Source organism: Lampris incognitus, chromosome 14, assembly GCF_029633865.1.
Source record: "Lampris incognitus isolate fLamInc1 chromosome 14, fLamInc1.hap2, whole genome shotgun sequence".
Taxonomy (NCBI): Eukaryota; Metazoa; Chordata; class Actinopteri; order Lampriformes; family Lampridae; genus Lampris; species Lampris incognitus.
The window spans coordinates 34891906-34915548 of NC_079224.1; the positions used below are offsets into that span (position 1 = coordinate 34891906).

The 23643-nt window shown below is 44.4% G+C and overlaps 1 protein-coding gene across 1 annotated transcript in view; it reads right to left on the minus strand.

The window, feature by feature from the left end:
* rem2 (RAS (RAD and GEM)-like GTP binding 2) overlaps positions 1 to 23021 on the minus strand; it is a 46606-nt gene extending 23585 nt beyond the window's left edge. Inside the window, exons 1-3 of the mRNA XM_056293866.1 lie at positions 22931 to 23021; positions 22023 to 22096; positions 2953 to 3130 (exon numbers count right to left, since the gene is read on the minus strand). Of these exons, the coding sequence (XP_056149841.1) occupies positions 2953 to 3130; positions 22023 to 22096; positions 22931 to 23021 (343 nt within the window). The remainder of the gene's footprint in view (positions 1 to 2952; positions 3131 to 22022; positions 22097 to 22930) is intronic.
* Positions 23022 to 23643: the final 622 nt, after the last annotated feature.

The window sequence follows — 23643 nt, forward strand, 5'->3', positions numbered from 1 at the left end:
TCAGGTGAAAAGAAGTGGCTGGAAACTCCACATGTATCGGAGGAGGCCTCCCCGGATCAGCAGAGGGGGTGGAGCAACGACTGGGATGGCTCGGAATAGTGGGGTAATTGGCCGGATACAATTGGAGAGAAAATTTACAAAAAAAAAAACAAACCACGATTCTGGATTCTGATAAACATGATTCTGACTGACGTTGCATTGACTGGAGTCCACACCTCTGGTGGACAGAAATTAAAATCCAGGTCATAATATACTGTGACATGCCTCCCTCTTGATAAACTCCCTTAACTGGTCTATACTGGCTCTGAAACAATGGTGAGAGACACAAAGAGAGGCGGACTGAACGCTTTCTTTATCAAACTCAAACAGTTTAATAAAACTACACCAGTAAACGCGGTGCGACCCGTGTTTAATAGAGCGATTTTCACGCTCTGGCTCATGGAAATTATGTAAAGCGTTGCACAATTTCCACTTCAGTGAGTTTGTATGCCCAGAACGCTGTTTTAAAGTTTTTCCGACATGCCAGAGTGGCTTGTGGGTAAACAGGCCTTGAAGTCAGCAGCGCTACGTCTGATCTGGACAATATGAAATCATTCATTGTGCCGTGAACGTCCATGTCACAACCCTACTTATTGTGTAGTTATCTGTTCATGATAACGAATGAAAGATTTCCCCTCATGTAAGGACACAGTCACAATAGTGTTCGTCCTTGGTTATTGTCTGCAAACGAGAGATATAGACACAAAACTGCTGACTGAAGACAAACTGCTGAAGGGTTTTAGTGGAATAACTGAAGTCTCAAGGGCATAAATACAGTAAAACACAATGGAAGAGAAATGGATAATCCGAAATGAGCAAGGATCGATGAACTAGTAAATGGAGACGATTAAGGGGCGTTCAACAGTGTGTGTATATATATATATATATATACATACACACACACACACACACACACACACACACACACACACACACACACACACACACACACACACACACACGTGTATATATATATATATATATATATATATATATACACACACATACGTATATATAAAACACACAGATACTCTGCAAACACAACATCTGAACAAGTCTGAAAGTATTAAAATGACCCAAATATCTCATCTTTTTTGCTTATTTGCTCATCAACAACTGACTTTGTACGATAATTTAATTATTTAAAAGGTGATAAAGATAGTCTTACTTTTGACATGGCAGAGTTTTGCAGTGTAAGGGTTTAGAATTTACCATTTCAAAACAATCCGAATACACAACTTATAGCATAAGCTTCAACAACGGCTGTTCGATATGACGATATATATCATGTGACGATATATATCGTCTATTGTTTCATATTAAGCTCTATCGTTTATTTCGTTGTGTCACAAATCACACTATTTATGGAAATATTTTTCGTCATTTGGGTGACCCTTTCCGCTCTTTCCACAGCACAGATGCAGGCAGGAAATTTGCATGAAGGCAATACAAACAAACATGGAGGACAGTGAACATAATGCAGAACGGTGTAATTCCGAACAGAAGTACCAGCCAGGACAAAATGAGGAGCTTGTACCTAAAAGAGGGGCTACTTTGATCGTATGGATGTGGTTTGGGTATGAAAAGTCTGACACGGGCCAGAAAACCGTACTTTGCAAAATATGCCGCACGCCGGTCCCCACCACAGACTCAAAACACCACTAGCCTCTTTTGCCACCTACGCAAGAATCATGTCAATTTGTGCAAAGGTTCTAAATAAAAGGAGAAAAATAATCAATATGAGTATCTTTTATTTGTCGAGTATCAAACTGTAATAAGAAATAGGCCTTTCCATGTGGTCATTTTATATGAACTATTTATTCACTGAAATAAATATACAGAAAATGTACTATATCGTGATATGTATCGTTATCATGATAAGAATGACCTATATCGTGATATGTATTGCTATCGTGATATGAATGACATATATCGTGATATGTATCGTTATCGTGACATGTATCATTACCATGATATGAATGACCTATATCGTGATATGTACCATTATTGTGACATGTATCGTTATTGCGATATGAATTACCTATATTGTGATATATATCATTATCGTGATACGAATGACCTATATCGTGATATGTATCGTTCCCATGACATGTATCGTTACTGTGATATGAATGACCTATATCGTGATATGTACTGCAATCGTGATATGAATGAGATATATAGTGATATGTATCGTTATCGTGACATGTATCGTTACCGTGATACAAATGACCTATATTGTGACATGTATCGTTATCGTGATATGAATGACCTATGTCGTGATATGTATCATTATCGTGATATAAATGACCTATAGTGATATGTATCGTTATCATGATATGAATGACTTAGATCATGATATGTATCATTATTGTGATATGAATGACCTAGATCGTGATATGTATCATTATCGTGATATAAATTACCTATATCATCGTTATCATGATATGAATGACCTAGATCGTGATATGTATCATTATCGTGATATGGATGACCTATATCATGATATGAGATTTTGGTGATATTGTACAGCCCTAGCTTCAATATCTCAATTTCCATGATAACAAGCAAACGACAGTTAGGAGAGCAAATCATCGCCAAAATGCCACGACATGTTCTTGTGAGAGAGGCACTAGAAAATAAACAACAGCTAAGGAGCCAAGAGATAATGAAGGCATTTTATAAAACCAAATGAAATTCACTCATATCCATATTGTCAGTAGCTTGACATTTAGTCATCAGTGATACTCTTACGGTACATGCATCTGTGTGTGTGTGTGTGTGTGTGTGTGTGTGTGTGTGTGTGTGTGTGTGTGTGTGTGTGTGTGTGTGTGTGTGTGTGTGTATAAAAACCTATGCTTGGGTAAATTACAGGTATGAATTAGAGATCATCGTCCCCACCCCCCTTCTTACCCTCTGTGCTGATTTCCCGCGAGCGGACAAGGTCGCTCTTGTTGCCCACCAGGATAATTGGTGTGTGAGGCTGAGACTCCCTGAGGAGCAAGCGGAGCTGGGCAGTGCGGTGGAAACTCCTCCTGTCAGTCACGGAGAAGACCAGGATACACACATCACACTGCAGTGTGGATAGGTCCTGTAAACAAACAAACACACACTTCTTACAACAGGTTCTCATTTTGTGAAAAAAAAAAAAAATCATACTCGGGTCTCTCAATAACAAGCCTTTGTCTTAAGTCAGATTTGTTTTCATAGACCTAAATCACAATTAAGTCCCAGAGGACACCCAAAATAAATAAAACTTAATGACTGAACAATGAATGAACACAGGCAAGAGTGAGAGAGAACCTCTGCAGCTAGCAGACTTTTAAATGTCTCTCCCAACTTTGGCCACCAAAATCCCAAAAATGCCTCAATTAACCAATGTGCCTCTTATTGGACCCTGAGCTCGAAGTTTACTCTTTATCTCTTTCTCTCTCTCACCGTTTTTCCCATCCCAGCCACTTCCTTTTTTTCCTGTCTCGTGCTCGGTTGATCGCACAAACAGTGGGCTGCACTGTCAATTGCAATCCAATTTTAAATTAAAGTTTGTGGCCTGCAGTGGTCGTGAGGATTAGGTTTGCACTATTGTGTCACACAAAATTGCAGCAAGCGACGTTCTGTACTGCAGCATTCAAAACTTTCTGTACTGAAGTGATCAAAACGTTGCATTTATATTGAGAAAGTCCACCCTAAAACAAGACACGCGGTGTCTGGCATCTGGAGGTAAATTCGACTCCAGATACGACGACTCAACCGGAGCCGAGAAAACACAGCATCACGACTGCCGCGTCTGCCATTTCATCACCTAAAACAAATAGGACTCTTAATAAGGAACATAAAGAATATTTATTTCTCAGCCAAATGGATTTTGTTTGTTGTGCTGCCAACAGTCTTGAGTAAAATTATGCAGTCTGTGACCTTCAGCATCGCTTACTGTGCATTAATCAGAGCCAGAAAATGATGTGAGCGATATGAGAGACAAATAGTCCCGTCTCTCCCATTTCAAGCTTTAGGAGGTATGAAATCATAAACAAATATTCTGACTTGAGCATCAGTGAGATGAAAAAATTAAACCTCAACTTTACCAGAATCAGAATCAACTTAACTGGCCAAGTGTGTCTGCACACAAGGAATTGGACTCCAGTTCACAGCAGCTTCTAGCACTTGCAGAGATCACTCACTCACTCACTCACTCACTAACACACACACACACACACACACACACACACACACAAAAGAAAACAAAACAACAAAGAAAAAAAAAGAAGAAATAAATGGAACAGGACACTGGAGGCACGCATGTATGCACTACAGGTATGTCACTACTATAGAGAGTTTGGTTATGGTGGAGTAATCAACAACCTGTGCCCATATGTTACACCACATTGCTTATATACTATATTGCCCATACACTATGCCATATACCATACCACCACAACCCATCATGCCCATATACAATGCTATATACTCCCACTATATCATCTTATGTACTAGAAGTATACACTATACATTCACCTACCATCCACCTCACAACTACATACTATACTATATACCTATATTACAACCACAACAATAACAGCAATAATTTGTAACCATTACCTAACCTTAACACCACTACTACATAAACATTTATTTTTGCATATGAATTGCAAGACATTTTCAAGGTGTGTACATGCAACGACCACGGATGACTAGAATCGCTAGCCCTTGGCTAACAGGTTGGACCCTTTAGTTGACTGGTTAGCGCGGTGGCCCATGGTGCGGGTGACCTGGGTTCCCATTCCAGCTGCCCCTGAATTTGCTACATTGGTGTCAGGAGTAGGATGGTGAGATCGTGAGGCCACCCGAAGCATGTGCGCCCAGAGGCATGAGGGAGCGCATATGCTGAAGCGCGGGCAATCAGGGTAAACTGGTTTTGAACTGCTCCACCAGCAGAAGTTGCCACAACTCTTGAAAGCCACCTGTCAAACCACCTGTCAAATACAACCTCCTGTTGCCTAGCAAAGTTTCACTTGATTTTCACTGCAGAGACCTGAACTTCTGCCGGTAGGCTTCTAGCACCACTTCATGGGCTGCCAGAACCACCTTCCTCACAGTACCATAGTCTCTGCTGTCAGAAGCATCTAATGCCGCATAAGCTTCCTGGGCTCTGTCCTCAAGCACACTCTGGATAAACAATGTCCACCTGTTCTCAGGCCATTCCAGCTCTTTGGCAATTTTCTCAAAAGCATCAAAGAAAGAACCCATATAATACCGATTAAATTTTGGCATGGGGCTCAAACAGCTGGAAACATCAAAACAAGCTTCGTGCTTACGTTGTAAGCCACTGCTGTTCACTTTAAGCTTCTCCTGCTCTAATGTCAGCATTGCTAACTCAAGCTGAAGCAGCTGCTCCCTCCCCCCTCTCTCGCTAGCTCGCTCTGCTCTCTTTCATGTACGTGATCTTTTAGGTGCAACATTGAAATCAGGGTCTCCACAATGTCTACCTCACAATATTAAGCTACTGCAAGTAAATCTTCTTTTTTTAAGCTTACGCAACTCCTTGCGCCCAAAATCACTCCCACAAAACTCCTCTACGTTGAACGTTGCCATGGTTATTGTTATCAAATTATCTCGAAAATCGGCTAACCAAAAGGGACAAGACTCTCACAAAATTACCTCTAAGGTAACGATTACCAAATAGCCTTACCAACAAAACGTATAACCTGCAACAAGAGGTAGCTCATAAATCGCTATATTCCCAGAAATTGATATGAACAGACCGCACAGAGCACTCACGACGTTACTCGAAGACCACAAACTGATACACTGCAGTACACACCAGCAAAACACCTGCCACCATTAGCCAAGTAGCTATCAGCTAACAAGCCAAACCAACCTGTTACCAACCTGTAGACCTGCATTCCCGTTTTTAATATCAACAGACACGATAAATGCATTCCATAACTTCCCTTCTAGCTAGCTTAGTTTTACATACACACGCAAACATCTGTTTGAAGTGAGAAGTTGGCATCGTGCAGCTATTCTGCACGTAGCTGTATGTCCGTGGCCTACTTCTAAACCTGGCAACATGCGGCTTTTCCCGAGCTGAATCCAACTCAATCGCGCCTCTTCTCACAAACAGACTGTTTGGACGTAACTCGCTAACTGACGTCTAATCGCTAACCGGTTTTATCGAACATATGCATTCATCTTTAAATAAATCGCGGACGAGGGCTCCAAATTATGTTACGGACTAGTCGGGTCTAGGGGTTAACTGTTCAACACGCAATACTAGTCCTTACCTGGAGTGCGTAGAAAAGATGGAAATGAGGGAAGAAAGAAAGAACGACTGATTTCCAAGACTAGAGAAATAGCCGGGAGGTGGGCTAGCTTACCGAGGTAGCAGGCTAGCAGTTAGCAGGTCCCTCCGACAAGGCCTCGGCCGTGGGTCTCCGCTCCCGTAAACGGCGGACTCAGTCTTGGTATTTTAGTTCAGTTTAGGCTGATGATGGATAGAGCCTCAAAAACAAAAGAAAGTTGGTTTTCTTCGAAGTCCTTGAGCTAGAATGGTCTGAACCTGTAGTGTCCTGAACAGCGTTTTCAAAGTGGCGTATCCTGAAGCGTTTACGCAAACCGCCGCCATTATCTAACTCCAGGGGCTGCACCGGCACCTCACAGTGACGTCATATTATAAACGCTGCTTAACCACGCCTCCAATCATTCCTCAATGAGAACCAGTCCAAGTATGTAAGAAGAGGGGGAAAAGGCAGCTATAACCCCTATCACTTCTAACAGTGGGACACGTACAGACAAAATCTTTCTTTTATGATGCCCCTTTTAACAGTTCAGTATGTGGACACCTCATTTGTCGATTAAAAAACACTGGGGACATCCGGGTAGCGTGTTGATCTATTCTGTTGCCTACCAACACGGGGATCACCGGTTCGAATCCCCGTGTTACTTCCAGCTTGGTTGGGCGTCCCTACAGACGGGTGGGAAGCCGGATGTGGGTATGTGTCCTGGTCGCTGCACTAACGCCTCCTCTGGTCGGTCGGGGTTACTGTTTGGGGGAGAGGGGGAATTGGGGGGAATAGCGTGATCCTCCCATGCGCTACGTCTTCCTGGCAAAACTCCTCACTGTCAGGTGAAAAGACGTGGCTGGCGACTCCACATGTATCGGAGGAGGCCTCCCCGGATCAGCAGAGGGGGTGGAGCAGCGACCGAGACGATTCGCTACTTGTTTTGATGCTTACGGTGTCCCCACTGTCCTTTCTAATATTATAGTAGTTTGTTGTCTTACAAAATGTTATTGATATCTTTTCTTTTGTCTTTTTCCATATTTGGCATTGAGGTAATCCAAAAAGTAACTAAAAGTAACCAGATTACATTACTTTAATATTGTGATACTTAAGAGTAAGTTACTGAATACATTTTCAACAGGTAATTTGTAATTGTAAGTGAATACATTTATTAAGCAAATGTATCAACCCTGTTCACCAGTCACATGCTTTCTGAGAGAACGTCTATGGGGACGCTTTCATATTGATAAAATGTAGGTTCCCAACCTGGCAACCCAAAAAACCTTTTTTATTAATTTAATGTATTATTTTATTTTATAAATACGCATATTTATTAATTTTATTAATTTATTAACCTTTTTATTTATTTATTTTATAACGTCTTATTGTTGATTTATCACCCGTTAAATTATTTTAAAAAAGAAATTAGAAATTTAAACAAGGAAAAAGCAAGTCTTTGATCTTATGGTTTAGTTTTGTGATTATTTGTCTAACATTTTTTTCTAGTAATTCAACACCACCTATTAGTAATCTAACATTTTTTTTGTAATTCTACAACCATTATACACTCACTGGCCACTTTATTAGGTACACCTTGCTAGTACCGGGTTGGACCCCCTTTTGCCTTCAGAACTGCCTTAATCCTTTGTGGCATAGATTCAACAAGGTACTGGAAACATTCCTCAGAGAGTTTGGTCCATATTGACATGATAGCATCACGCAGTTGCTGCAGATTTGTCGGCTGCACATCCATGATGCGAATCTCCCGGTCCACCACATCCCAAAGGTGCTCTATTGGATTGAGATCTGGTGACTGTGGAGGCCATTTGAGTACAGTGAACTCATTGTCATGTTCAAGAAACCAGTCCGAGATGATTCGAGCTTTATGACATGGCGCGTTATCCTGCTGGAAGTAGCCATCAGAAGATGGGAACACTGTGGTCATAAAGGGATGGACATGGTCAGCAACAATACTCAGGTAGGCTGTGGCGTTGACACGATGCTCAATTGGTACTAAGGGGCCCAAAGTGTGCCAAGAAAATATCCCCCACACCATTACACCACCACCACCAGCCTGAACCGTTGATACAAGGCAGGATGGATCCATGCTTTCATGTTGTTGACGCCAAATTCTGACCCTACCATCCGAATGTCACAGCAGAAATCAAGACTCATCAGACCAGGCAACGTTTCTCCAATCTTCTATTGTCCAATTTTGGTGAGCCTGTGCGAATTGTAGCCTCAGTTTCCTGTTCTTAGCTGACAGGAGTGGCACCCGGTGTGGTCTTCTGCTGCTGTAGCCCATCTGCCTCAAGGTTCGACATGTTGTGCGTTCAGAGATGCTCTTCTGCATACCTCGGTTGTAATGAGTGGTTATTTGAATTACTGTTGCCTTTCTATCAGCTCGAACCAGTCTGGCCATTCTCCTCTGACCTCTGGCATCAACAAGGCATTTTCACCCACAGAACTGCCACTCACTGGATATTTTCTCTTTTTCGGACCATTCTCTGTAAACCCTAGAGATGGTTGTGCGTGAAAATCCCAGTAGATCAGAAGTTTCTGAAATACTCAGACCAGCCCGTCTGGCACCAACAACCATGCCACGTTCAAAGTCACTTAAATCACCTTTCTTCCCCATTCTGATGCTCGGTTTGAACTGCAGCAGATCGTCTTGACCATGTCTACATGCCTAAATGCATTGAGTTGCTGCCATGTGATTGGCTGATTAGAAATTTGCGTTCACGAGCAGTTGGACAGGTGTGCCTAATAAAGTGGCCGGTGAGTGTACATTTGACTGTATTAAGAATTTATTTTATTAAAATATTCATTCACCACAATGTCCACAGAAGATTTAGATGCATGGAATTTTTAAAAATCGATAGCAGCGTTCATTATATGTAGTCCTTTTCCTTGATTAAGATAAATCACACCGCTCCATTAACTCAGCTGGGATGGAAATGGCAATTTTACAAAGGATTTCTTTTAATCATTTTCTTTATCGAGGGGGAATTGCATCCTCCATCAAATCTACTCCTGACTCACACCCTCCCCAACCGCCATCAGGGAAAGACAATGCCATTACTTTAAAAGAACAAGGGAGTTAATGTCAGAGGAAAAGAGAAGAAAATACAAAAAAAAAATGACAAGAAAAATACATTTCTTCTAACAGCTCAACCTAACAACAGCTTTTGACTCCATCTTTGTTTATCTGTATATAAGCTGTGTGTGTGTGTGTGTGTGTGTGTGTGTGTGTGTGTGTGTGTGTGTGTGTGTGTGTGTGTGTGTGTGTGTGTGTGTGTGTGTGTGTGTGTGTGTGTGTGTGTGTGTTTGTGTTGGTGCTCTACATCCACAGCCCTGAAGGTGAATTCCAGCCCTCTGAAAAATTCACATTCTCTCAGGCAGCAGCCAACATGGGACGGGTTCAAACCCCCGGAGCAGGAGATTCATGCCGAGCACCTGGCACTGTGCAGCCCGTCCCTTCACTGGCACGCGGAAAGAGAGGAAGAAAGAACGGAGGGAGACAAGAGCAGGAGGAGTGAGCGACTGGCATGGAAGTGAACCCCAGCCACCTGTCACCGTCTGATCGAAGGACTGCGTAAGGAGGAGCAGGAGGGACAGAAAGAAGGATGAGCAGAGAGACACTAATCTTTGCCAGCTTTGGTGAAGGAACATGGAGAGGATATCAATTGATTGGGAGTGTGACGGCGTGGAAACTGACCGAGTAAATGCACCTTTCCATCCAAATAAAAAAAAAAAAAAAAAAAGAGGCATGGAGCCCAGCATCGCCCTCTCCCCCCCTCTCTTGCTAGGCAGCTCACTGAGTGCAGGCCATCTGTCAATATTTACTCCTCCCTGACACATACATGGGGAAAGACACACGCCAGTGATGCATGGGTCAGGGGTTTTTAATACCTGCACCCACCCGGCCCGCTATGAGAGCCAATTTGCACTGCCCGACACGCTGAAATATGTTAATTAACCACCTTCAAACCTCCAAATTAAGCCTAGGCTGCAGCAAAGTGAACAGTGCTGCACTATTTAGTTTTTGGGCTGTTTGCCCAGCATAACACACTGATTGCAAGGCATTAACCTGTTGTCTCTCAGCCTACACCCAGACACTGGCTGGGTGTAGGATGCTAAATAAACACACACATTGTTCCAAACCCTGCTCTTTATTGTTGAATACCGGCAAAACAAGCAACCCTCAACGCATTAAAAAACACACACTGACCAAAACCACAATCACAAATTGTTGAGCTGCTTGCCTGCATGCAAGGAAAGGCAAATTTATCTGTATAGCACATTTACACATCAAGGCAATTCAAAGTGCTTTTGTGTGTGTGTGTGTGTGTGTGTGTGTGTGTGTGTGTGTGTGTGTGTGTGTGTGTGTGTGTGTGAGAGAGAGAGAAAGAGAAAGAGAGTGAGAGTGACAGAGAGAGAGAGAGTGACAGAGAGCGGGGATATTAATTTTCACAAATTAATTTTAAAAAAAACAACAATCGGCAGAGGCATGTGGCAGTCGGCAGCCCTCCCTGGATCAGCAGAGGGGGTGGAGCAGCGACTGGGACGGCTCAGAAGAGTGAGGTAATTGGCCGGATACAAATGGGGGGAAAAATAGGGAACCCCCCCCCCAAAAAAAAGTTGATTCTGATTCTGGTTAAATTTAGGTTAATTTTTAATCTCGCTGACGCAAAAAAAAAAAGAAGTATATTAACATGTAGTCACATGACCACACACACACACACACACACACACACACACACACACACACACAAGGACGCGATGCCAAATCAGCGGGAATGAACACGATCACAAATCCTTTGTTGGACAATTTCTATGAAATGAAAGAAAAAGTCATTGTCATTGTCATGTCCTGGACTGACTACTACTACTACTACTACTACTACTACTACTACAACCACTACTACTACAACCACTACTACTACTACTATTTTCGGCTGCTCCCGTTAGGGGTCACCACAGTGGATCATCCGTTTCCATTTCTTCCTGTCTTCTGCATCTTCCTGTCACACCAGCCACCTGCATGTCTTCCCTCACCACATCCATAAACTTCCTCTTTGGCCTTCCTCCTTTCCTCTTCCCTGGCAGCTCCATATTCAGCATTTAAATTTAGGGACATTATGTTTATGGCTGGTGTTGGTGCTTGGCGAGACAGGCACATGGCACCCGGATTTAAAAGTCAATTTCTACTCTTCCCAGAACCCCAACATGCAACAGACCTAGGTGCACCAGGACCCCCGAAAAGCCCCCTATGGCTTGTCAATGGATGGCCAGAGCCTCATAATAACTGTGAGACCCCTTGATAATATATTGATCTGTGTCCAAAACGATACATACCTGGACTGACTGATTAGTAAAAAGACAGAAAATAGCATTAAGCCCTCTTTTCTGTGTGTGTGTGTGTGTGTGTGTGTGTGTGTGTGTGTGTGTGTGTGTGTGTGTATGTGTGTGTGTGCGTGCGCATGTGTATGTATGTATGTATGTGTGTGTGTTTGTGCGTGTGTGTGTGTGTATGTCTGTGTATGGGGTGTGTGTGTATGTCTGTGTGTGTGTATGTCTGTGTATGGTGTGTGTGTATATGTATGTGTGTGTATGTGTGTGTATGTGGTGTGTATGTATGTGTGTGTGTATGTCTGTGTATGGGGTGTGTGTGTGTATGTCTGTGTATGTGTGTGCATGAGGGGTATGTGTGCATGTGTGTGTGTGTGGGGGGGGTGTATGTGTGTATGATGTGATCGTGTGTGTATATATGTATGTGTGTGTGTATGGGGTGTGTATGTATGTGTGTGTGTATGTCTGTGTATGGTGTGTGTGTATGTCTGTGTATGGTGTGTGTGTGTGTATGTCTGTGTATGGTGTATGTGTGTGTGTGTATATGTATGTATGTGCGTGTGTGTATGGGGTGTGTATGTATGTGTGTGTGTATGTCTGTGTATGGGGTGTGTGTGTGTATGTCTGTGTATGCATGAGGGGTTGTGTGCATGTGTGTGTGTGTGTGTGGAGGGGGGGTGTATGTGTGTGTGTGCCTGTTCCTCATTGACTGGAACATGAACTGATAAAATCTTTGGGCAGCACAGTAATTTGTTCTGCAGAGGAAGATACACAAGGTCACAACAAAGAAGCTTACATGTCAAACACCTCCCCATCTGCTTTGACCAAATGCCCCCCGAAATACACATTAATTCACACTGTCACACAATAATACTTCCAAGTGACCATTTGGCTACACATTAATACACACTGTCACACAATAATACTTCCAAATGACCATTTGGCTTGACCAACAACTAATCCTAACTACGTTGTCATGGGTATACAGATCTCTCTCTCTCACTCTTTCTCTCTCTGCTTCTCTCTCTCTCTGTCTGTCTGTCTGTCTGTCTGTCTGTCTGTCTCTTTCTCTGTCTCGCTCTCTGTCTCGTTCTCTCTGTCTCGCTCCGTCTCTCTCTCTCTGTCTCGCTCTTTCCCTCTCTCTCTCTGAAGCCAGAGTAAACAGGAAGGAGCGGAGATATGCAGGTGGGAGAAGACCTCCTAACTGGCAGTCAAGTTAAACGGATAATAGGATGAAAAGGCTTTAGTGCAGACGCAAAGCCGGGTTGGTGGGCATGCTCTCTCTCTCTCCCTCTCTCTCTCGCGCACACATTCTTTCGTTCTCTCTTTTCTGGCTCTGTATAGACAACACTCCCACAAGGAAACATATTACTGAGGCCATCTGGACTGTGCTAGCCAGGCCACCCCCCCCCCACCCACACAAACTTACAGACACATGCTGACCTTACAGCAAATGACCATATCATGGACCAAATAACTGACCTCATGCCCAGCGCGCATACACACACACACACACACACGCATCTTCTGAAGTCAGAGCAAAACACTGAACTGCTCGCCGCTCTGCAGCCGAGCCTCCACGTCCGCTATGAGGATGCATGAAGACACATACGATATTCTATTTTGTTCGATTTATCCGCGTGTATCCTGCATGTCCTGTTTCTACATATATCAGGTGTCCCATTACAATCAATATGCTGTTCTGCATCTTATGCCAGCTGACAGTTTTCTGCTTGGGTAGACGCAACACCCCAGACAAATACAGCGATTACCTGCCTCTTTACTTCATCCCGTCAGCAGAGAGCAGAGCAAACATCTCTGCAAGAGGATCTGCAAAACCTGAAAGGTGCAGTAAGCCGTCTGGTCTGAGGTGCAAAACTGAACCCTCATAACGTCTCTCAGATGTCTCAGGAAAAAAAAACTTCACTCTTAGGATGATGTCAAAAGACGACATCTGGGCATCTGGGTAGCACAGCGGTCTATTTCGTTGCCTAGCAACATGGGGAGCGCCAGTTCGAATCCCTGTGTTACCTGCGGCTTGGCCGGGTGTGCCTACAGACACAACTGGCCGTGTCTGCAGGTGGGAAGCCGGATGTGGGTATGTGTCCTGGTTGCTGCACTAGCGCCTCCTCTGGTCGGTCGGGCGCCTGTTCGTGGGGGAGGGGGAACTGGGGGGAATAGCGTGATCCTCCCACGCGCTACGTCCCCCTGGTGAAACTCCTCACTGTCAGGTGAAAAGAAGCGGCTGGTGACTCCACATGTATCGGAGGAGGCATGTGGTAGTCTGCAGCCCTCCCGGGATCGGCAGAGGAGGTGTAGCAATGACCGGGACGGCTCGGGAGAGTGGGGTAATTGGCCAGATACAATTGGGGAGAAAAAGGGGGAAAAATTCCCCCCCCCCAAATAAATAGATAAATAAATAAAGATGACATGTTTTTCAGTCTATCTTCTGTTCTTTCCTTTCTTTCATCCATAATCTAGCAACAAGGTTGTGAGGTCACAGTTATCTCCCCTGACAGTTATCCCCCCCCCGACAGTTATCTCCCCCACAGTTATCTCCCCCAAATGACATCCTGCATGTGTTTAACATGGCTGAAACACCAGCAGCAAAGCTTCTGTCTGACTGCTGAGCACTAAATTATGCTGCATTTCAGCCAAATATACTAATGGTGACAGCGTACATCTACTATACGAGTAACACATACAGTCGCACAAGCACACACACACCAACTTGTTTTGAAATAGTTCTGGGCTGAAAATAAAAGTGATGCACTGACCCACATTTTTCTGGATCTGGGTGCACCTCAACGTCCCCACTATGAATATTTTAATCTCAACTTATCAAATAGTAATGAACACCCCCAATATGTAGACTGGCTGGGACACCTGCCAGAAAATGACAAATGCACACACACACACACACACACACACACACACACACACACACACACACACACACACACACACACACACACACAGATAATGAAACACACAGGTAATCACAGATAATGAAACACACATAATGAAAGACACACAGCTAATGAAACACACACACAGATAATGAAACACACAAAGATAATTGAACATACACACAGATATAATGAAAGACAAACACACAAAGATAATGAAACACACACAGATAATGAAAGACACACACACACATAATGAAAGGCACACACAGATAATGAAACACGCATACAGATAATGAAACACACACGTACACACATACAGATAATTAAACACACACGTACACACACATGTACACATACAAACAATGAAACACACACACTCACACGCATGTGCGCACACACACGATAACACACATACAGATAATGAAACACACACACACACACACACACACACACACACACACACACGTCAAGCCCACGGTACACACAGGTGTGACTAACTTGAAGGTTACACACAGCGGAGGAAAAAGGGAGGAAGTGCTGCTGGCTGTCTGTAACCTACATCTCTCCGTCCTTCTATATATGGAAAAGGATGGGCTGTTTAAAGTGACGTTATGTACAGTATCAAACAGCCAATGAAGGCAGCGGAGGACGGTGTAGTGGTGCCAGGTCAAGGCCGAACACGCGGCTGTGTCTATTTTGGGAAAGTAGATGACTTATTTAAACTGTTGTCCGCCCTAACGTCAACAGCGTTCACAACGTCTCCGGGTCTGGCTGAAGAGAGGAGGCACATCTGAGAATAAGTATAATGTGCGCGCACACACACACACACACACACAGGAAGTTTCAATATATATGATGCACACACATGTGCAAATGCACACAGACACACACACAGACGAGGAACACACTGTCTCCTATGATGCCAGACCGTGGGTGTGTTAATGTCCATGTGGCTCTGTGCCGTTACGTTATTGGCTATTAGTGTGTAGATGTCTGTGCCCATAGGTGTACTTACTGTTCACTGCTCAAAAACAACAAAAAGAATGGTGTGTGTGTGTGTGTGTGTGTGTGTGTGTGTGTGTGTGTGTGTGTGTGTGTGTGTGTGTGTGTGTGTGTGTCTGTAGTGTGAGGCCTGCCTCAGTTGGGTGACTGCTAATGCACCTTGGCCGTGCACCAACCCATCACAACACAGCAAATTATGGCCCAAAGTTGGTCTGCAGAGGTGAATCAGCTATGATTCCAGACAAGAGCTGCTTGGGGGGAAAAGTGTGGCGTCTGCATGATACAGTTTTCCTCTTATCCTGCTTTCTGGCCAGTTTCCATCGTGAGGGAGCAATGAGGCAAAAACGGTGTTGGCCAGAGAAGGGCCTGAGCCCTGCAGCCAGCTGCTTCAGAGGCCCACTCCTCTAACATCCTCTGATGCATGATTAAATGTGTGTGTGTGTGTGTGTGTGTGTGTGTGTGTGTGTGTGTGTGTGTGTGTGTGTTCTTGTTCAGCTATACTTGTGAGGACCAATTTGTGTTTTCAACCATCGGGCTCTGGTCACACCAAAAATTTGGCGGAGTGAATTTTTTTCACGTGCCCTTTTTGGTACCAGAAGCTTAGCGACCAACAAACACACAATTAAATCAATGAAACATGGTTATATCATCTACTCCTGCTTCACACCTGACTAGAAATCATGCTGTATATAATTTGTGTAGCAATTCATAGCCTGGCAAAGCACAAGCTTATGAAACTGGATGATGTGACGCTTCTAAAATGATACCTTCCTCCATTTTGGACTCTCTCTAGCAACTGTCCTGTCAGAGGTCAACACAATCAAAGTTTTTCTCTCTCTCCCTTTTTTTGTTGTTGGATTTTCCCACCTTTTTCTCCCCAATTGTACCCATCCAATTACCCCACTCACCCGAGCCATCCCGGTCATCTCCACTCCCTCTGCCAATCCAGGGAGGGCTGCAGACTACCACGTCTCCTCCGATACATGTGGAGTCGCCAGCCACTTTTCACCTGACAGTAAGTAGTTTCACCAGGGGGACGTAGCGCGCGCAGGAAGATCAAGCAACTCCCCCCAGTTCCCCCTTCCCCCTGAACAGGCGCCCTGACCGACCAGATGAGGCGCTAGTGCAGCGACCGGGACACATACCCACATCCGGCTTCCCACCTGCAGTCATGGTCAGTTGTGTTTGTAGGGACACCTGACCAAGCCGGAGGTAACACGAGGATTCGAACTGGCAATCCCCATGTTGGTAGGCAACGGAATAGACTGCTTCACTACCTGGATGCCCCCTAAATAAGTTTGTCTATTGGATAACAGCGACAAATTCACATGCCAACATTCACCAAAGGAGAAATCCACATTAAGTCATTGCGCAAATGTACTTTGCTACCGAAAGCAAATCCACATGATTCCATTCAGATGAACCGATTCTACTCTGAAATACCACTGTTGTGAATGCTGGTGTCACCAGTGCCTAAGAGTGAGGACATTTTTGCAAAGTACTGATATTTTTGCTGGTCCTCGCTCCTTCCTGGGTCTATTTTAGGGTTCGGACTTGGGGTTAGGGTTAGAATTAGGATTAGGTTAAGGTTAGGGTTAGACATGTAGTTCTAATGGTTAACATTAGAGTTAAGGGCTAGGGAATGAATGAAGTCAGTGAGGGGTCCTCACAAGTACAGGACTGCATTGGAATTGGGATCCGCGGGACCCAACACAAATCTCGCAGGAGCGGTCGGTTTTAATTTTGCTGTGGGCAGTCAAAAAATAAACTGCAGGTCCCGAGATTTAGCTAGCGCTAACAAGAATGATGGCGTCAACAAATGAAGTTGAAAAGAAACCCAAAGTTGGACATTACAATACAAAAAAAAACAAGGCAGTCTGATATTTGGAAAATGTTCTCAGCTATGACAGACAAAGATGGGAAAGAACTGGACTTTGTTAGCTGCGACAAATGTGCAAAAGTGTTAATGTACAACGGGCACAAGTCCGGCACCTCTGGATTGAGGTGACATACCTGCCCTGTTTTCCCCAGTCAGAGTAAGCTGTCTTTCAAAGATAAAGCATGTCTCCCTGCACATACTGAACAAGATATAATTGAGAATGTGTCGCACTTTGCTGTAGAGACATTTGGCCGTATGATTTTGTCACCGGGAAAGGCTTTGTTCACATAGTTCAAGATGTTGTTAATGTAGTCGCTAAATATGGCACATTTGATGTAAAAGATGTTTTGCCTCACCCAACCACTGTATCCAGACGTGTGGAGGGGAGAGCTCAAGCACCACAGGCGTCAGCGGCAACAGAGATAAAGCCCATCATCGAAACATATGGATGTGCCATCACAACAGATATATGGACTGAGGATTACCACAAAACATCACTCATATCCAGCACAATCCATTACACAAACAATGATTTCGGTCTCGTTTCAAGGGTGTCGTTTGCAGCTTCCTTCGAAGATGGTGTGTCAAAACCAGGAGAAAAGATCAGGAACCTGCTGCTTGGGAAACTCCGTGCATTTCGAACAGACGCATCACTGCTAGATGGCCGTGTTGTGTTTGTCAGTGATTGTGGCGCCAACATAGTTGCTGCCCTTATTCATTCATTCATTCATTCATTCATTCATTCATTCATCATCAGCCACTTCTCCAGGGTGGAGTCGCGGTGGCAGCAAGCTAAGTAGGGCACTCCAAACGTCCCTCTCCGCAGCAACGCCCGCCAACTCCTCCTTGGGGATACCAAGATGTTCCCAGGCCAGATTGGACATGTAGTCCCTCCAGCAAGTTCTGGGTCTACCACGGGGCCTCCTCCCAGTTGGCCGTGCCCGGAAAACCTCCAAAGGAAGGCACCCAAGGAGGCATCCTAATCAGATGCCTGAACCACTTCAACTGGCTGCCTTTGACGCGAAGGAGCAGTGGCTCTACTCCGAGCTCCCTCCGGATGTCCGAGCTCCTCACTGTATCTCTAAGGCTGAGCCCAGACACCCTACGGAGGAAACTAATGTCAGCCGCTTGTATCTGCGATCTCACCCTTTTGGTCACTACCCAAAGCTCATGACCATGGGTGAGGGTTGGAACGAAGATTGACTGGTAAATTAAGAGCTTGGCCTTCCAGCTCAGCTCCTTCTTCACCACAATGGTCTGGTACAACATCCATATTACTGCTGATGGTGCACCAATCCCCCTGTCAATCTCCCACTCCATCCTACCCTCACTTGTGAACAAGACCCTGAGATACTTGAACTCCTTCACTTGAGGCAACAACTCAACCCCAGCCCTTATTTATTTCTATTTTTTATCAGCTGAATAAAAAACTTTGTTGCAAAGCAGTCAATTCATTCTTTGATTGCATTTAATGGTGCAATATTTTTGATAGTACATTAAAGTGTCATGTATGAATGCAGAGGAGGAGAACAGAAGAGAGGAGCGCTACTCCTGATCAGTGCGTTAAAAGACACTGGGAAATATAAAACAACCTCAGCAAAACAAACAACATAGGTTCTAAAATAATAAGTCAAATAAACAGTTTAATTTTGCCCTAGAATAGGTGTACTTATTGCGCTGGAAGATATGTAATTATTGTGCTAGCATCAATGTAACTATGCACTAGAACGTAATTTCGCTCCGTTCTTACCGACAGGTATGCATCCCTTTATTAATAGTACACTGTAAAATAATGTGTTTTCCCTGCAGGATGGGAGAAGACACAAAATCAATGGAATTCTACTGTGCAGGCCTGAATGGTCAGAATGTATGTGGCAGCGGGCCGGAGCGGACAAGCACACTGCGAACGGTAATGGTCAGAAATCCAGTGGGAGCAGGAAGTAATGGCCAGAAATCCAATGGGAGCGGGCAGGAGCAGGATTAAGAAAACAGTCCCGCGCAGGGCTCTACTCACAAATATAGAAATATATATGTGTGTGTGTGTGTGTGTGTGTGTGTGTTTGTGTGTGTGTGTGTGTGTGTGTGTGTGTGTGCAGGCGTGTGCACAGGGTTGTTGCTGCAGAAGCGAGGGTATCGGCCGGGTTGCCCCACAGAAAACATTGCCAGCTAGCTGCAGGGCTGTACGCCTGCCTCTGGGGACTGCAGCAGACTGAATGTGTGCCATGACACACTTCTCTCACCACTGCTGCGCTGGTCCAAAGCCGTGCCGTGTGATTGGCAGCTTGACAGGAAGGGATATGTACATGACAATCTGATGATTTGTGAGTGTGTAAATAAATAGGGAATGTGATTAGCGCATGAGTGTGTGTGTATACACGTTACTGTCCATGTGAGGGAGAAAAATTAATCTAAAATATATTCCGATACTGCTCTGTTGTTTTTCTTTTAGTTTGTTTACACTGAACAGTCTATATCGTTTCACCATGTTTCCCCTTGTTTTAATTTTGTAATTAGTGAAGCACTAGCCTTGTAAGGTGATATAATATAGATAAACCTATTGTCATTATTAGAGATATAGCTGAGGTATAGTCTAAATCAAGGTATGAAGCTAAGCATGTAGATGTAGTGATGGATAGAATGGGACATTTCCCAGTCCTCATTCTCTCCCCTTGGCTAACCACTTTGGAGTCTTTCCAAGCCTCCCGCGGGTCTGCTTCTTGCTTCCATTGCCCCAATACCACTCCTCGTAAAAACAAATGCAATTAACTTTCGGTGAGATTTAACCAAGTCAGAAAAGGGCCAGCACTTGGGGAGGCGAGAGAGCGATGCAAACAAGCACAAGAGAGGAAGAGACGGGCCTGGAGAGGAAAGAACTTGAGAGAGAGAGTGTGTGTGTGTGTGTGTGTGTGAAGAGGATGGCAGCCGCAGGGTGGTTATACCAGGCAGAATCGATGAGAGAGGAAAAAGCCCCCCCCCTCCAAAAAAAAAAGATGAGTGAGAATCAAGTTAAGTGAGGATGTGAAGAAGTGCTATCAAATCAAAGATTGCCTTCAGAGGAGGCCCCTGGTGCTGAATGCAGCTGCATGTGAATAATTGAACCTTTAGGGGAGCGCCCCTGAAGGATGAGTGGACATCTGGAGTAGGGGATACAAAGTATCTCTGATGCACCCTTCAAAAAGCACACTAATGAGAGTACACTCCCCGATTCCATCAGATACCAACAAACAGCCAATTATTACGCTACGCTTCTTGGTTTTGTCCTCAGTTGTCGGTTGCACAGAAAAACCTTCAACAAGCTGTTTTTTTCCTCCTCTCTGCTGCTGCACAGTGCTGATAAAGTATTAAGAATTTCCACCTCAGACTTGTGCTTTCACCCCATTCAAGCCTCTATTAACCCAACCACCAACATGAATTGGAGCAAATTAGGTGAGAATGTGAGTCATTTCCACTTTTCCAGGTGAGTGGACTTCAATGCTGCTCTGCCAGACTGTAAGCGGTGTGTAGGCTACCAACACACACACACACACACACACACACACACACACACACACACACACACACACTATACTTGGACCGAAATCAGCAATGAGATTTCACTCATCTCTAAAAACAATGAACAAGGATGAATAAAACATTCAAACAACATTTTTTATTTGTTCATAACAAATTATGTTTTTTTTATATCTTTAGCCATAACTCTTCTCAATTGTCTCAAGACCTGTGAGGGAGTGGTCTAGTCCTCATTAATATTCACAAGCTGACCTTTGAGTGACAAGTGCAAGCAGGGATTGGTGATAAGGGTGGGCGGGGTTTCATATTTTAATGACTTGATCTGATTGGCTGTATGTAAATGAGTGTGTCCGATTACATCACTAGTATCGCAAAAAAAAGATCAGCTGACAGACGCTGAAATAGCTGAGCTATTTTTTCACAAGGCGCAAAATAGAAAAACAATGTAGATAGATGCAGGGGTGGGCAATCAGCGTGATCCTCCCACGCGTCACATCCCCCTGGTGAAACTCCTCACTGTCAGGTGAAAAGAAGCGGCTGGTGACTCCACGTGTGTCAGAGGAGGCATGTGGTAGTCTGCAGCCCTCCCCGGATCAGCAGAGGGGGTGGAGCAGCGACCGGGACGGCTCGGATGAGTGGGGTAATTGGCCAAGTACAATTGGGGAGGGGGGTCCAAAAGAAGAAAAAATACTAGTTTCTTTTTCGATCCGATTCTGATATAAGAGTATAAAGAGAAGCATACTTACCTAACCCCTTCATGCACCTCACACACACTTATGTACACACAGGTATGCACGCGCACACACAAATTACAACCCTACAAAGACATCCATGCATTCGCTTCAAGGTCACGTGTCACACAGAGAAATCCAATGAACGGCTATTCTCCTTTCCTCGAGCATAAGTGATATGAGTGACTGAATCAGCACGAGCTGAAAGGGCCTCAAACAGGAACAAGTGAGCGAAGCACAAACACAATAAAGGAGCCGGTGTCGGCGGCGGCGAGGCGGGTGAATGAAGCTAAGAGGTATGGCGGTGGCGGTAGCTCACCTGCTTCCAGTTGTCGTAAATCAGGATTTTGCTGTCTTCATCGTCGACCGTCACCGTGCGCTCGTAGCCTTCGCCTGGGGACAAATAACCGATGTCAAACAAGGAAGCACACACGCCAGCATTAGCATCAGCATACAGTATTTATGAGTACCTGGTAGCGCATGAATTCACAAGTACAGCTGACACAAGAAACAGCGTGAAAGAAGTTCAGATATTAAATGCCCTTTGTACGCTATAAATATCGTACCATATGGCGCGTAGCACGTAGTGTTTGGTGTGCCGTTTCAGCTCGGCGTAACCTCCGCCATGACAACGTGACGCACACGCTCCCTTTAGGCGGAAGTACTTTCAGAAATGTCTTATTCTGCTCATTTATGATGCATGAATGTCAGCCAGAGCACTTACTACATAAGCAGTCATGAATACTGAATGTAGTCGCTCGGCGGCAGGTCTGCTTTAAATTGAGAATAGCTGTCGCGTCATTGACAGTGATTTATTGATTGGCGGGTTGGATGGCCAAGGACGAGCACCGATTACTCCCGCTGTTCCGATGTGCTTGGTGACAGACAGGCCTGAGCCCAGGAGAGCGGAGCTCAAGGCTGTGGTTCAGGAACAGATCGGATTTTTTTTAAAGCTGATCCATATTTTTATACCCACCGCTCATTCGTAAACAGGTTTCATTTCTATTTTAGTAGTCACCCGTCCTTCACTTTATACTGGACATGCAGCTTTGTCTTGCTGTCTACAGTCCAATGGGGGGGGGGGGGATCCACAATCTTCATTTGGTGCAACAACAAAAAAAGCTCCACAGTTCAACCACAGCTGAAACAATGTTTCAGCAGTTTATAGTAGCAAAGCTGAGTGCGCATTTTAAAAATGTAAAGTTATTTTATTGATAATTTTCTCACTGTGTTTGCTGTGCCGCAGCAGAGTGACAAACACTGTAAAGTTGTAAAAATGACCATTCAAAACCACCATGCTAAACTGCTGTAGCACCATGCTGCTTTTGGCTGAACCATGAAGCGTTTGTCTTTTTTTACACTTGGAAACTTGGAGACACGCTTGAGTTGTGTGTCCGGTATGAAGAAAGGGATGGCTGTATGTCAAAATGAAACCCGCCTAAGTAGTACATGATAGGTGGGTATAAAATAGGGATAGACGTAAAAAAAATCTGAACATTCCTCTAAAGGATAATGATCTAAACCTGCAACAATATGGTTTCCAGTAGTAACGGATCGCTCTCAGCTTAATTTGCGGCCTCTATAGGACCCGACATAATCAGAAGAGACCATCAGCGAGAAAATCTGATATTGCCATGTAATGAATCCAAACGCTCATCTCCGAGTCAGATAATCTGCAAATCTAATCAAACGGTTTACGGCCCACAGATGGGGTGCAAAGCCACGATAAGAGACACATTACCTCGTCGATGAATAAATTACGAACAGCTGTTTTTCCAAAGCACCGCTACGTCTCGCATTCTTCTCCTCAAAACTGCTGCACGAGCAACCAGACGGTGAACGGGGAGGCGACGCTTATGCGAAATGAAGCACTACCGCTTTTGTCCACAAGGGTGCGCAAAGTCAACAAGAATCCAAAACTCCTCTCTAAGTTCCTGACC